Genomic DNA, 16,463 nt, shown 5'->3' with positions numbered 1-16,463 from the left:
GTACTGGAGGAATGGCTAAAGGCCTATGCTGTGGTAAATGTAAAAAGGTCCTTAGCCTTTTCCTTGAATCTGAAAAATCCTGGCCCTGCCATTGAAATTGCTCTCTCATAGCATGTAATGTTTCCCCAAAAGAAAATTCCTCAGGAGGAGAGGCAGAAGGAATGGAGTCTTCTGCATCAGAATCCTCATATGGAGAATAAGGGCCTTCTGGAGGATTTGAGTTTTCTGAATCATCCGAGGAATAGTCTGTAGAAACTGGATCCGGGGGCTCTGCTCTAGGCCTCTTCTCAGGAGGGGGTTGAGAGGCCCTGTCTGGGTGAGGTTGGGAACCCCTGATCAAAGAAATGAGATCCTCAGCCAGGCTGAGCATTTGGGAACTAGAGGTAGGCCTGTGTGAGGGGGTTTTAGCAGGCAAGGCCTTAGAAGTTTTAGCTGCTTTAGCCCTAGAGAAAGCCTTGATAGACATAGATGCAGGTGGCTTAGCAGCTCCATGTGCAGGAGTAGATATGTCTAAAGGAATAGTATCCGATAAATCCTGGGTGCCTGCTACAGCAGGAGAAATTTCAGTAGCCGATTCAGCCATACTGTCGGAGGTATGCTTTTGGCCGAAGGAAGAACCGAGGACTCTGTTTCAGCCGAAACCGAGACACTCGTGGTTGGCTTAACCGTGGTTTCGGCCGAAACCGCGGGCCGCGAGTGTCAGTCCTTTTCCTTACGCTTTTTAGCTAAATGTGAAGTCGGAGTCTCCGACGGCATTTTGTAAGCAAAAGCGGGACCAAAAAACTCCTCTGCAAACTCCGACCGACGTCTAAGTGTCCGTCGGTTGAAGGAAGCACAGGCTAGACAAGCTGATACGTCGTGGTCTGGGCCTAAGCAAGGAAGGCAGTAAGAGTGGAAATCCTTATGAGGTATTTGTTTCCCACAAGTTAAACAATTATTTACTTTTTCTGACATCGGCTGAGACAAGAAAGAGTCCTCAATGGGGTACTTAGCTTTTTAGAAGTCTTCAGTAGTAGAAATCTCTGGATCTGACCGACCGGCACTTGCGAACAGCTTCTGCTTCGGGCACTGCGCGGCAAGAAAGACTGAGGAAAATGGCGTCGGCTGATGCCTTTATACCCAATTCACAGCAGCTATGACGTCGGGTGAAGTGCGACATCAGCCGAGGCCAGACCCAGACTTTGGAATCCGGCCGACCGAAGGGCTGCCTGAGGCAGGACAACCCATATGTTAGGACTGCAGATGCATTCTTGAAGGACATCCTTCTACTGCTAGGGCATCTGGCCTCGCGTATAACATCTAGAACCTGTTTACTGAGGCTGGCAGATTGATCAGTGGTTAAAGAATAAGCCAAACTGCCAAACTGAGGGTCTGCAATTGGGGATGCATGAATTCCTCTTCGCTCTGGGTCAGGAGGGTTAGGGTCTGAGGAAGATGCCACGGTGGCAGTGGGGACAGGCTGCGCAGCAGTGGGTACCAGTGCTGGCAAGGCCAGTCTGGAGCAATGAGAACTGTCCTTGGTTTGACCTCCCTTATTTTGAGCAGCACCCTGGGGATGAGAGGCAGTGGAGGAAAGGCAAATACCGATAGATTGACCCAGGGGACAGGACATCCACTTTCAAAACCAGGCAGTGATGCTCCCTGGGGCAGAACTTGCCGAGCTGATGGTTGGTGTGGGAGGCAAAGAGGTTGACCTTCGGGGTGCCCCATTTCTGAGTTATTAGGGTGAAGGTTCTTTTGTCTAGCTGCCACTCGTGTGGGTCCAGAAGATTTCTGCTTAAGTGGTCTGCCAGGGAGTTTAGAGAACCTGGCCGGAATTGTGCTAACAGGTCGAGTTGCATGGCAGTGGCTGTGTGCCAAAGGGTCATGGCCAGCCTGCACAGAGGGTAGGAGTAAGTCCCTCCCTGCTTGCTGATATACCACATCACAGTGGTGTTGTGTCTTGATCAGGAGACCCCTGGGGAGAGAAGGGGCCTGAAAGCAGTCAATGCATGCTGGACAGCTACCATTCCTTTTTGGTTTATGTGCAGATGGATTTGCTGTGGGCTCCATTGGCCCTGTATGCACCTGCTGCCCAGGTGTGCACCCCAAGCATAGTCTGATGAGTCTGTGGTGAGGGTCTGGGTGGCGAGAAAGTTAGTCCCTTGTTGTGGGAGCATGCTGCTGCCCACCAAATAAAATCTTTCCTGAAGCAAGGTATCATGGGTATAAGAGTTTCCAGGTCTTGAGAGTGTTGACACCAAAGGCTTTTTAGGTACCACTGAAGCTTCCTCATATGCAGTCTGGCATATGGAATGAGGAGAATGCAAGATGCCATGAACCTCAGAGCTTGGAGGATTTCCTTGCAGAAAACTGGGGTCTGGTGGCTATTTGTCAGAAGTATGCTGTCAGGTAAGTTTGCTTTTCTGGTGTAAGGAATGCCATCTAGGATGCTGTCCCCAAGCTTGCTCCCAGGAATAGAATCCTTTGGGTGGGTACTAGTTTTGATTTCTTTTCGTTGATAGTGTAACTCTAGGGAGGTCAGTAGGGACTTTATCAAGGCCAGGTGCTTGAGCAGCTTTTCCTGTCTGCCTGAATTAGGCAGTCGTCTAAGTATGCGTACATTTGGATATTCCTTTGTCTGCAAAAGGCAATGGCCGGAGCCAGACATTTTATGAAAACTCTGGGAGCAGTAGATAAGTCAAAGGGAAGTGCAGAGAACTGAAACTGCAGAGAACCTGCCCTGAAACATAGATATTTCCTGTATGATTCCCTGATAGGAATGTGGAGGTAGGCCTCTCTTAGGTCTAGGTTGGCTAGCCAAGCATCCTTGGAGAGCATGAGTAGCAGTTGCTGCAGGGTGAGCATTTTGAATTTTGGTATCACCAGGAAGGTGTTTAGAATGGATAGATCAAGGATGTTGCGCCAGGTGCCCTCTTTTCTGGGTACCAGAAAAAAGTCTGGACTAGAAACCTTGACCTTTTTGTTCTGCACGAACGTGCTCTATTGCCCTCATAGAAAGCAGGGAAATTACTTGCTTTTGCGCCTCTGTCCAGTGGTTTGGAGGTAGATCTGGAAACCCTTTGGGGGTTGGAAGAGTGTGGAAAGAAAATCTGTATCCCTGAGACACTATGTTGAGGACCCAGCGATAGTTGGTAATGGTGACCTAGGTGCTTGAGAGAGAGAAGATTTTTCCTCCTAGGGGTAAGTGAAGGTGGGCAAAGGGAGGGGGTGGGGGAGGAGAGTCATTGAGTTCTTACCAAGAGTGAGTGGCTTAGAAATTCCTGTTTTTGAAGTGGAGGAATTCCACTGTTTTCATGTCTGCACTCCCTGTGGCTGCTGTTGGGGAGGGGTCTGGGCTGAACTGAGCTGGTGGGAGCAGGAAAGGACCAGTGCTTGGAGGAGCAATGCTTGCTGAACCTGGATGGCTGGAACTGTAAAAAAAATCCTCAACTGTCTGCACAGATTTAGCTTTTTCTTCCATCTTTTTTAAGACCTGTCAGGTTTTCTGGGTGCAGGAGGGAGGGTGTCAGGAGTCAAACTGGATTCCAAGAAAACATTGTTCAAAATATCCAGGACTGGGGGAAATGGCCAGGGGTCTGTGCTGTGGAAGATCTAAGAATTCCCAGAGTCTCTTTTCAGACTGAGGGTAGTCCTTACATTCCCACTGGAAATGCTCCCTAAAGGTATGAAGGGTTTCCACAAAGAAAAAGTCCTCGGGGGGGGGTGCTGAAGGAATGGAGTCCTCTGCATCAGAATCCTAATAAGCAGAGAGGGGTTGCATGTCTTTATATTCAGATGCATCAGAGTCATCAGACTCTTCTTCAGACAAAATTACTGGAGACCAATCTCTTTCTGGGACTTAGAAACTCGGTAGTTTTCGAAAGAATGGTAGACGCGAAAGTCGTCGGCTTGTGTCGAGAATCTGTAAAGCAAAGTACTTTTTCGGAAGCTGGTGCCTGCTCAGCAGCTACGGACCCATCAAAGGGAGAGGCAACTGCAGGATCCTTAGTCGAAGAGTTTTGCGGCATATCGGACTCCGAAAGGGTCTCAGTAGTGGCCTGTGAAACCACAGAAGCATGCATCGGGGGCTGCAAAAGTGCATTACTGAGGACCGGAGAATGGATGACTAGCTTAACGGAAGCGTCGTCGGTAGGTTTGAACCTCTGTGGTCTGTCTTTATCCTTAGGTTTTTTTCGGAAGATCTGCTGTCGGATGGCTTAACGAAGCCATATAAGAATTTGAGGACTGTAAGTGAAAATATCTAGCTACAATAAGGGCCCGACAACGTATAGATCTGGCATTAAACAAAGCCCAAAAGTGACAGCAGGGGACGTCGTGGTCTGGGCCTAAGCAAGTGACGCAGTAAGAATGCACATCTCGGTGCGGTACTTGCTTTCCACAGGTGAGACAACTGTTAACTTTTTCTGACATTGGTTAGTGCAAGAAAAAAGGATCCCCAACGAGGTACTTCGATTTAGAAGACTTCAGCTTCAATTTGGAAGGAGAAACTCAGGTAGCGGCCAACCCGCACTCGTGCGAACTGCTTCTGCTTCGGGCTCCGCATCAAAAAAGACTGATGCAATGGCGTTGGCTGCCTTCATTTATACTACTGATGAACTGACATCAGTCCTGAAGTGACAGCAACCAACGCAATAATACTAAGCCTCTGGTATACGGGCCGGCCGAGGGCTACCCTGGCAGGGATAACCCAAATGTGATGACTGCAACAGTGAAACACGAAGAACATCTACATTTAACAGAATGACAAATGACTTGAGAGGAAGTCCCTAGCCAGGAAAGAAGAGAAGTTTTACCTTCAGATGCAGGAAAACCAGAAATAAGTTGAAAGACCTGAGAAAGAAGAGCCAACACATACCTAAGCACATGGGTTTGATAATTAACCGCCTAAAAACCTAGGGTAGTAAAAATGTAAACCTTACACAGCCATTCCACAGTTCTGCTATTTTTGTCAGAATTTAATAACTTGGGCGAAGGAAGCAACTGAGACGGCTTATCAGAGGCCACACAAACCATACAATGGTCAAGCAGCAGGACATTAACACAAAAATAAACTATCCTCAGGCACCCTATAAAACATATCAGGCTTCTTGAGAACAGTGGGCAAAGAATCAGCAACATGATAGGCATTGGAAAAAGCATCCAGCAAAGCAGCCAAAACAGGAGGAACAGTCACAGGTTTAGGAGACTCCAACTGTAGCAACCTATAGTACCTCCTACAGATATCCAGGATCTGAACACAATCCCACTTAAAATCCATCATCCTAGACAGTGTATCCTCAAAGGACATATGCTCAAAAGGAGCATCAGGACCAAGAGATTCCTTCTCCTCCTCTGACCCACAGTCCAAAGAAGAAGGAATCTGAGCAAAGTCAGAGATTCATCATTAGAACCTGACTGTCTCAGAAGACTCCTGTTCTCTAGGTCTTTTAAGGGGAGTAGAGGACGGAGGAGGAGCAGGAGCTGAAACCCCATAGAGGAAGCTTTAAAGACATTAAAGCACAAAACAGCCCTTGAGCAAAAGCCTGCCATTTACATTGAGGATCACTAGGAACAAATGAAACATGTTTGAGTTTTTGTTTCTTTTTTTCTTTTTCTTTTGTTTTTAAAAGGGAATGCCCCCTCCAAAAAGCTGAGAAGACTCAGACCCAGGATGGTAGTCGAGAACCGTAGCAGGAACGTCTTCCCTAACTAAAATCTGTGGAACTCCCCTAGGTTCCCCCGAACATCCGAGACGGACATCTGCAAAGCCTCATTGGACGTGCTGCCATTCGGAAACTCACCAGCCTACGACATGGCTGGGGTACAGGAATCCAACAACACAGCTGGGCGAGCCTTCCGGTTTGTAACAACCTCAGGAGAAACATCTGGCAGAGGCTGTACAGTGGAAGATTTCGGATGTACATTTTTCACCTTCTCCCCCAATGGCTGACCCTCAAGGCAGGAAATTCCATCCACTGTATCTTTAGCAAGAAGCTTGACGCTGATTCGCAAGATACAAGGAAAAGGAAGAAAGTAGACTGTGAATGGTTTTCAGAATGAATGCCTGGCAAACAGAAAAAGACATTGTCATGAGACGCTCCTAGACAAAAAAAAAAGACACTTATCATGACCGTCTTTATGGGGAATCTGTTTCCCACACTAGCATTTACCCTTCTTGGATGGCATTAAAACCAATGAGCACAAAAAACAAGAGAAAGCACAAAAAAAAAATAAATAAATAAAAAATAAATAAATAAATAAATAAACACCAACAATGGGGCACTTATCTGCACTGCAAACTGATGTAAGTAATCACTGGAGAATGAAAATGTGCTCAACTGGCAAAATGGACGCAGGTAAATAGACTGGCTGTGAAAAGATAAATTTGGACTGGCGGTAAAGTAGTTCTGTTTATGGTAAGCCTAAACATCAACTTTATGCCTTACTGTACGCAAGGAGCTTTTGAGTGACATTCAGGCGTACCTTTAAATGAAACAGGAAGTCTTTGGTATACTGGCCGGAAAACGGGCTTCCATGGCAGGGAATCCTGAATATTAAGAATACTGCAGCAGATGAATGTAAGGATATCCCACTTGTCTGAAGTTATGAGGATCCAGTTTTGTTTGAATAGGGACAGCCTCCCTTCTACTCTTGTGGAGAGGGGATGGGGGAGTCATTGTTGTTATACGTCAAAAGCCCAAGGCCTAGAACTACCTGGGGTCCACTAGTTGGGTCTCTGCAGCTGTTGCCACTGCTTACGAGTCCTATCCCACGGGGTTTTCCTCTGTCTGCTTCTACGTTGAGAATGGAAAGGACCTGTGTTTAGTGGGGAAATTCCTACTAAACCTAGGAGGTGAACTTGGAAGTCTTTCACAGTCTACATACACATAGCTTTGTCCTAATTTTTTTTTAGAACAGCCACAGGTTTAGGTCCAAAGAGGAATTCCTTGTCAAGGACAGCATAAAGAAGGTTAGATTTAACATGGTCAGGGACAGACTATTCCCTAAGCCATGCATGCCTTCTAATAACTAAGACAGTGGCTGCTGCCCAGATAGAAGCCTCCACAGCATCATAGCCATAGAGTAAGGAATGCCTTGCCCTGTGAACTGAAGTGGCAGAGATCCAAAAGTTCCTTACAAAGGTTTTTATCCTCAAGTGAAGAGACTATTTGCTTAAGCTGATCCAGTTTGCTGACATTTAATTGGGTGAAATTGACAGTTGACAGCCCTCATAGTAAGGGTGGGTGAGGTATGTAATTTTTCCCAAATCTGTCAAAGGCTCTGCTCTCTATCTGTAGGTGGGGGGTTTCTAGCGGAGCTGGCTCGAGCCCCTTTGGGTCCTGGGCTGACCACCTCTGGATCAGCAGTACGATTTTTGAAAAGCTATTCATCGAAGTCCTGTACCCTATAAAAACTGTCTGGTTTTCGAGTGGCTGGGGAAAGAGAGCCAGGATTCACGAAGGAATCCTGGAAGACATCCTCAACCACCTTTAAAATGGGGGGGAACAGCAAGAGATTTGTGCTCTGGCAGATCCAGGAACTCTCTAATGCTCTTTTTAGACAGAATATTCTTGCGCTTCCAACTGGAAATGTTCTCTCATAGCATTCATCTTGGGGGGGGGGGGGGCAGGTTCTCCTCAGAATCTGAGTCCTCAAAAGAAGTGGGGGAGGGTCCTTGTTCAGAACCAGATTCCTTTAGGTCAGAATCCTCAGCAGATTCAAAAGGATCAGGAAACATTTCAGAAGTAGGATCCCTTTTCCTTTATCCTGGGGAAGATCCCTGGGGGTTTGTGTAAACCTGACTATGAACATTAGGTCTTTGGCTAGTCTATGTCCTGTGGATATCCCTGAGAAAGGAAGCCATTAGGTCTAGGCAAAGACCTTGCAGAAGTACCTCTCTTAGGAGTCACTTTGGCCTTGGGCATGGGAACATCCAACATCCTGACGCCTCTCTCTCTCTCTGGAAGAATGAGGAAAGTATAGTTGTGTACACTTACCATAAATGTAGATGTTTGAGTGTATTCTCTGTTGCAGTCATCACATTTGGGTTATCTGCATGCAGGTAGTACTCAGCCGGCCTGAATACCAGAGTCTTCGGATTTCTGCGTCGGATGCTGCCTCTTATTCCATGACATCAGGTTGTCAGGGGTATAAAACATGCAGCAGACGCCATTACATCAGTTTTTTCTTGCCCCAGATGTCAGGTGCCCCCACAATATTAAGCAATTATATGGTATGGAACACCCCCCCCCCCCGCAAAAAGCAAATATGCATGATATAATATATGCCAAACAAAGAGGAATTGTAAAAGACAAGAGAAGTCAGGGGGCTGGAGGGAGGGAAACCAGGACTGCAGCAGTGAATACACTCGAACATCTATATTTATGGTAAGTGTACACAACTGTACTATGTTCTTCATGTTTCACTGTTGCAGTCATCACATTTGGGTCGATTCCCAGAGCTAAAGAAGGGTGGAGGTAGTTAAAGGGCATTAGGGCTAGCAATAAGGCCCTGTAAGACTGCTGTGGCAAATCCAGCTCTGGATTTAGAAAAGATAGGCAGGTGTTAATGCTTGGTGAAAGCATGTACAGAGCTCCAGGTTGCAGCTTCCAAGATGTCCCTTGAAGGGACTCCTCTGAGAAATGCAGTAGAGATAGATGCAGCCCTGGAGGAATGTGTTCTTATCCCCTGTGGGGTAGGTTTTCCATGGTGTCTGTACCAGAAATGGATGCAATGTGCTATCCATTTGGAAATGGTTTGCTTTGATATGGCCTTCCCCTCTGCCCTGCAGCAAAGCTAACTAGCAGCTGGTCAGATTTTCTGAGAGGCTTAGTCCTGTCCAAATAGAATCTAAGCTGTCTGTGTACGTCCAGATAATGCAGTATCCCTTCCCCTTTATTCTGAGGATTAGGGAAAAAGTAGGCAAATGAATGGACTGGTTTAGACAAACACTAGACACCACCCTTGGGCATAAAGGATGGTTTAGTCCTGAGGGAAACCCTGTCCGCATGGAAGATAATGAAGGGTTCCACTGCCATGAGGGCCTGCAGTTCAGACACTCTTCTTGCTGAAGTGATGGCTAGAAGTAAAGCTGTTTTCCAAGAAAGGAATTTCAACTCTGCTGTAGCAGCAGGTTCAAAGGGGGGGGGGGGGGGAGTGAGTTTTGCCAGTACAAAGTTAAGGTCCCAGGCTGGAGTGGGAGCCCTCCTGGGGGGGGGGGTCTTAAAATTTTGGCCCCTCTAAGGAATTGTTTTAGCAGGGGATGAGAGAAGAGGGGTGGCTCAGTATTATAATGTGCTGATATGGCAGAGGCGGGAATCTTAATTGAAGAAAAGATAGGCCCTTGTGGAGCATTTCTGTTAAATAATCTAGAATATGAGGTAAGCTGGGCACCGTTGTGCCCATCCCTAGCCTGGCTCCAGGAACATTATCTTTTCCACTTTTCTGAATAGGATTTTCTAGTACTAGGCCTCCTTGCCTCCAGAATGACATTCAGCACCTGCTTACTGAGGGTTGCTGGCGGTGATGTCAGGGAATTAGCAAGGCTGCAAGGTTCAGGGTTTGAAGCCGAGAGTGCAGAATCTGGCCCGTCTGCTGGGACAGCAGGGAAGGGGTGTGAGGCAGATGCCAAGGTTGTAGTACTGTCAGACTGCGCAAAAGGGGGTACCAGTGCCGGCGTGGCCAGTCTGGTGCAATCAGTATTGTTCTTGGCTTGTCCTGTTTGATCTTTTGTAGAACCTTCGAGAGGCGAGTGAGAGGGGGAAAGGCATAAACTGATAGGTTTTTCCAGCTGAAAGGCATAAACTGATAGGTTTTTCCAGCTGAAGGATAGAGCATCCACTTTCCAGGCTTGCTTTTGGGGAATCCTTGTGCAAACTTTGCCCAGTTGATGGTTCTGGAGGGAGGCAAACAGGTCTACTTCTGGGCTCCCCCATTTGCTTGTCAACATGTTGAAAATCCTTGGTTCCAGTTTCCACTCGTGTGGGTCATGAGGTTTTCTGCTTAGTCCGTCTGCCAGTGCATTTAGTTTTCCTGGCAGGAACTGAGCTTGTAGATTTACTTGGCAGCTCAAGGCTGTGTTCCACAATGCCAAGGCTAATCTGCAGAGGGGGTAAGAATGTGTAACCCCCCTGCTTGTTTATGTACCACGACAGTGGTGTTGCCAGTCTTTACCATTAGTTGTCCCGGAAGAATGTGGTCCTTGAAGGCTGACAGAGCATTCTGTACATCTAACATTTCCTTTTGATTTATGTGCAGGTGTATTTGATTTGGGTTCCATTTGCCCTGAATGCATTTCCCTGCCAGGTGAGCCCCCCATGCATAGTCTGATGCGTCTGTTAAGATGTTTGGCAGGGGGTAATGTGAAAGGTAGTCCCCTGTTTTGGTGGCAGGCCTCTGCCCACCAAAGAAACTCTAGGCGTAGGCAAGGTATGATAGGAATCCTTGCTTCCAGATCCTGTGAATGTTGACACCATAGGCTTTTGAGATACCATTGTAGTTTCCTTATATGCAGCCTTGCATATGGAATTAGAAGAATGCATGAGGCCATGAATCCCAAGGCTTGCAGTATTTGCCTTGCAGATAGCTGGGTTTTTTTGGCCACTTGTTTGAAATAAGTTGTCAAACATATCCGTTTCTCTGGCGTGAAGAAAGCCATCTGGGAAGTTGTATTTAAGCTTGCTCCCAGGAATATAATTTGTTGACAGGGTACCAGGTGAGATTTCTTTTCATTTATGGTGAACCCTAGACAAGTCAGTACCCTTTGAACAAAGGCCAGATGATTGAAGAGAATGTCCTTGCTTTCGGCCTGAATTAGACAATCGTCCAGGTATGGGTATATTTGAATATTTCTTTGCCTGCAAAATGCAATGACTGGAGCTAGGCACTTTGTGAATACCCTAGGCACAGTAGATAAGCTAAAGGGTAGTGCAGGGAACTGACAGTGCATGTAGCCTGCTTTGAAGCTTAGGTATCTTTTGCAAGACTCCCTGATAGGGATGTGCAGGTATGCTTCTTTTAAGTCCAGTGTTGCCAACCATGCATCCTTGCCTAGCATAGGAAGCAGCTGGTGAAGAGTCAGCATTTTGAATTTTGGAATCACCAGAAAGGTGTTTAGAATAGAAAGGTTCAAGATAGGACGCCATGTACTGCCTATTCTGGGTACCAGGAAAAGTCTCAAATAGAAACCGTGTCCCTTTTCCTCTTCTGGTACCAACTGAGTAGTCCCCATGTTTAAGAGAGAGAGTACCTGATTTTGGACCTCTGCCCACTGATTTGGGGGTAGATCTAGCCACCCGCCTGGTGTTGGTAACGTGTGGAAATGAAATCTGTATCCTTGGGGCACGATATTTAAAACCCCTTTGTCCTGGGTAATGAGTTCCCAGTTTTTGGCCTGAAGACCAATCTTTCCGCCTAAAGGAGCATTCAGTTGGGAAGTGCTTGGAAGTCTTAAAAGCAAGTCATTGACATGGTTTTCCATGGGGGGGGGGTCTTGCTGCTCCCAGGTTTGGGTGCGGTAACCCCCCCCCCCCACTGCCTAGTCTTGTGTGTCCCTTGGGACTGAAACCTGCGATTTCTGCTGTGTCTGGGTTTGGCTTAAGACCACCTGGAGGGGGCTGGAAAGGACCAATTTTTAGAGGGCCAGTGTCTACTATATCTAACAGGCTGAACTTGTAAAAAATCCTTTACAGTCTGCATAGACTTAGGTTTATCTTCCATCTTTTTAAGAACTTCCTCAGCCTTGTTGGAAAACAGGCGGTCCTGATTTAAGGGAGCATCCAACAATTTAGCTTTAATATGATCAGGCAAAGATTGCTCCTTAAGTCAAGCATGCCTTCTGAGCACAGACCCAGTAACAGCAGCCCTGCAAGAGGCCTCTAATGAATCAAATCCACATTGCAAAGTATGTTTTCCAACCTGTTCAGCAGAATGCATTAAATCCTATAATTCTTTAATTTCAGTGCAGCCAGGAATTAACATCATTTTCTGTTTAAGCAATCCAACAACATGTTGTTGATACTTTAACATATGAAACTGGCAGTTTAAAGCCCCAAAGGCCAAGGTTGCAGAAGTTTAAACTTTCTTACCCCATCTATCCAGCGCCCTGGAGTCTCTATCTGAGGGGGTAGGATTTTTAGCAGTAGAAGCCTTAATGCCTTTGGGTCCCTGTGAAATAGTCTCTGGATCTGCAATAGAATTTTTAAAAGGAAACTTGTGAGAATCAGGAACCCTGTAATATCTGCCAGGTTTTCTGGGAGCAGGAGGCAAAGAATCAGGGGCCAAACTAGATTCTGAGAAAGCATAATCAACAATGTCTAGTACAGGAGGAATAGCTAAAGGCCTATGCTGAGGCAGGAGTAAGAAATCCCGAAGCCTCTTTTTTGAATCAGAAAAATCCTGGCTTTCCCAGTGGAAATTCTCCCGTAGAGTATGTAAGGTTTCACCAAAAGAAAAATTCTCTTGAGGGGAAGCAGAGGAAATAGAGTCGTCTGCATCAGAATCCTCATAAGTAGAGAAGGGCAAATTCAGATCATCAGAAAAATCAGAATCCTGTTCAGAAGATTCATAAATAACTTCAGTCCTAGGTCTCTTAGAAGGGGGAGGTTGGCTTCCCTTGATTAGAATTATAAGAACTTCAGCCATTCTTTTCATTTGTTTTTTAGGCATAGAGGCCTTTGCATGCGGCCTGGGTGTTGGTTTCTTAGTCATGGTATGAGATTTTGGCCTAAATGAAGGAGGCGTCAGTTTAATATTCAAGTCCGTAGGCCTGAATACACCCTCAGAAGCCAGTGCCTACACAGCAGCTCCAGACCCATCAAAGATACAGACATCCGCAGGTTCCACAGTTGAAGTATCTTGTGGCATACCGGACTCCGAATGGATCTCAGTAGAGGCATAAGAGTCAGTAGTAGCGGGTATCAGGGGCTGCGAAAGTGCCTCACTGAGTACCGGCGAACTGGCGACTGGCTTAGGAGAAGCGTCATCGGCAACTTTGGACCTCGGCGGCCTGTCTTTATCTTTGAGTTTTTTTCGGAATCCCGGTAGTCGGAAGGCTAACCGATGACATTTCTGGATAATTAAACAGAGAACTGAAATATTTAGAAGCGAAAATATACCGAAGGCGGATAGTGCGCTGTTTAAATAAAGCACAAAACCGACAGCAAGGCACATTGTGGTCAGGGCCTAGGCAAGGAATACTGTACGAATAAAAATCTTTCAGAGGTATTTGCTTTCCACAAGTAATACAATTATTAACTTTTACTGACATCGGTAAGGAGCAAGAAAAAGTTTCCCAAACAGGGTACTTGGCTTTAGTTGAAGACTTCGGTTCTGACACTCGAAAATGAAAATTTCAGGAGTCGGCAGACCGGCACTTGCGAACTGCTTCAGGCACCGCACGGCAAGTAAAACTGATGTAATGGCGTTGGCTGCATGTTTTATACCCTGACGACCTGATGTCATGGAAGAAGGGGCAGCAACTGACGCAGGACCCAAGACTTTGTTAATCAGGCCAACTGAGAGCTACTGCAAGCAGATAACCCAAATGTAATGACTGCAACAGCGAAACACGAAGAACATCAGGAGATTGATTCATCTGAAGATGAACAGTAGGGTTCCTGTTCTTCCCCTTCTTGGGCAGTAGGCAAAGGGAGAGAAGTGGCAGAAGCAGGCCTAGGACTGACCACTGGAATGGTGGAGGGGGAAAGGGGGAAGAGGCCATGGACGTAAGGGCCATGAAGGCCTGCATCAAAGAGCTAGTAAAAGATTACCAGTCTGGGACTCCTTCAGAAGGTGGAGTCTGGTGTTCTGTTTTTGGTTTCCCTTTTAAAGGCGTAGGTCTTGGAGAAGTGCCTGGGTTGAGGAGCCTGGGAAACCAGTATGGGTTTCAGGCAGTGGAATCTTGGCCGGTCGTCCAATATCTGGTTCCCACTCTACATCGGTAGGGACCTACGTCAGAGCTGCCTTCGTGGATGCGCTGGCAGTTGCTTCCAAAGTGGCTTCCTCGAGCGGAGCCGTCGTAGACTGTTCTATCAGATGTCCCTCAGCTCCAAAACCGGAAGCTGGCAGGACATCCGATGGCAGAGAGGCAGAGGAAGTGGGCCTGGAAACCTTGGCCTTTTTCCGTGGTGTTCAGTCAGAGTGACCGATTCAAGATCCATCCTGAGCACTAGTTTTTTAAGCCTCCAGTTTTCTAAGTATAGGTTAAGGGAGGCCTGATGGCTACAGAGGGTCTTGGGTACAAAAGATTGATAAATTGAGCAAGTGGCATGGTTGTGCTCTTGGCCTAGAAAGAAAACGCAGCAGTCGTGCGTATCTGGTGCCCGCATTGACATTTACCCTTCTTAGTGGACATCGGCTAACGGTAACTACAGCAAACCAATCGCAAGCAAAATAAAAGCAAAATCTCCAATGGGATACTTAGCTTTAGAAGTCTTCAAGTAAAGGAGCAAAGCAAGCAATGACACATTTCAACTGCGGCTAAAACGTTCAGAGGTCTGTGCGTGCAGATGTCACATTTATGGTCCTTGGTTTATGGCCCTACATGTAATGTCTCACACACCTACAGCAGAAAGGCTTAAGCTTTTTGTATAGGAGCGGACGTTCGGGTCGCCTGAAGTGGGGAATCCCACACTAAGAATACTGCAACATCGGAACAGAAGGACACTCCTTGTTATCTGCCTCTCAAGGGGTGGGAACACAGTTAAAATGGGCTGCAGGATAATGCCTTAAAGGATTAGACGTCCTACACCTCTACAAGGTCACCACGGTCTCTCACTCCCTGACCAAGTGGTCCCTAACAACTTCTGCTACTCAACTCAATGGTGTCTGTTTTTTTTAGGTGCCCCTGGGAGGCAGATACCTCCTGCAAAAATGCCAATAATGCCACAAAAATTATACAAAAGAAATGCCTGCAAATTATGGGCCAAGCAAATTACTTTTTTCTTGTTACATACAGCTCAGTGCTTACATGTGAAGGCTTGCTAGTTCTTTCAGAAGAAAGGCACTTCAAGTGGTGGTCTTTAGGTGGCATCTGCATTCCATAAGCATTATTAGTAAGTTTCACCAGGGACATCATAGACTTCAGCAAATACCAAACTACTCAGCAATTTAACTGTAATTACCACCTTAATTTACAAAAAAATTGCAAATTTATAACAAAAAGGTTCCTCAAACTAGGTAATACTTTGGAAACCATCTTAAAGGGATCAATAGAAAATCTAATGACTGATCACTTCTTGGTGTAAAAAAATGAAATGAAAATGCCACAAGTACTACTTTTAGCCATAAAAGAGGCTAATATGCTGCACTAAGAGTAGTTTAGGGAATGTCCAAAGAGATTTGGAAGCCAGAAATGAAGAGGAGACATCAACCTGTGGCCAATTCTTGTAGATGGCAAATCATGCTACTTCAGTGATCCTTATGATGAGCACTGACAGCTGCACCTAAATTCTGGAATACAAGGAATCTAGTTTAAATAGGACAGATGCTTTTTCTTGGATGGCAGAGTTGCACAGTAAACGTCTAGGCCAAGAAAGAAAGAAATATAAAAGAAACTCCCCTTCTGTGTAGTACTGCAGTCAAAAAATCTATGCAGCCTCCCTTAACTCAGTCTACTAGAGTTATTAGCAATCCACAAAAGTGGATATTTTAAGTTACAAATTCAAACTGTCATCTAATATCCCCACCCCCAGTTGGCAAATCATAAATTAGAGCCAATATGTGGGTAGTACACTGCATATTAGCAACTGATAGTAACTATGGAGAGATAGAAGTGGGCCACAGAGGGCATGGCCCCCTGTCCATCTGCCCATTAACCTAGGTAAAGGAATACATGTATGCCTCAAAAGGAGCATGTCCCCTTTTGCTGGTTTTGAGAAACCTAAAAGCCATGAGACAAGGCAAAGTAAGTTATTTCCAAATGAGAATGTAGTATATAATGATGTTCACAAGTAAGGCAATGCTGATTTATGCAGCTCAGTGGAATTATTTTGTGACCAGACTCAATTTAAATGACTTCAGGCACTTAACAGCTATGAATTTCCAACAGACACTGTGTATATATCTGTAACACTGCTTTAAAATGTTTTAGAAAAAAATAAAGCTATTTTAGACCAAAATGCTAAATGTTTAACTTGTATTAGTTTTAATGAATTGGTATTACCTGTGCAGATACTGCATTTCTAATGTGAGATGGTAAGACCTGCATCATTTCCAAGAAGCAACGGAGAAGGCCCAGTGTCCACTGTACAGATGAATCAGAACCATCATCGGTATTCTCATATGTAAAGGGATCAATGATGTACACAACAATGGCTGGTGGGTAAGTAATGGCATGAGACTCACCATCTGTAGGAATACCAACTTTATCCCGATCCATTGTGCTGGGAAAAAAAGACATATATATATATATATACATTGATATATACATATAAATATATATACAGAGCATACACATACAAACAAATGTAAAAACCTACTAT

At 45.7% G+C, this 16,463-nt stretch overlaps 1 protein-coding gene across 1 annotated transcript in view; it reads right to left on the bottom strand.

Annotated features, from left to right (window-relative positions):
* MED13 (mediator complex subunit 13) overlaps positions 1-16,463 on the bottom strand; it is a 3,555,174-nt gene that overhangs the window by 839,423 nt on the left and 2,699,288 nt on the right. Inside the window, exon 21 of the mRNA XM_044054535.1 lies at positions 16,145-16,364. Within this exon, the coding sequence (XP_043910470.1) occupies positions 16,145-16,364 (220 nt within the window). The remainder of the gene's footprint in view (positions 1-16,144; positions 16,365-16,463) is intronic.

Source organism: Protopterus annectens, chromosome 13.part0, assembly GCF_019279795.1.
Source record: "Protopterus annectens isolate FY-2018-M chromosome 13.part0, PAN1.0, whole genome shotgun sequence".
NCBI lineage: Eukaryota > Metazoa > Chordata > Ceratodontiformes > Protopteridae > Protopterus > Protopterus annectens.
The sequence above is the reverse complement of the archived record's forward strand: the minus strand, read 5'-3'. Positions and strand labels throughout refer to the sequence as shown.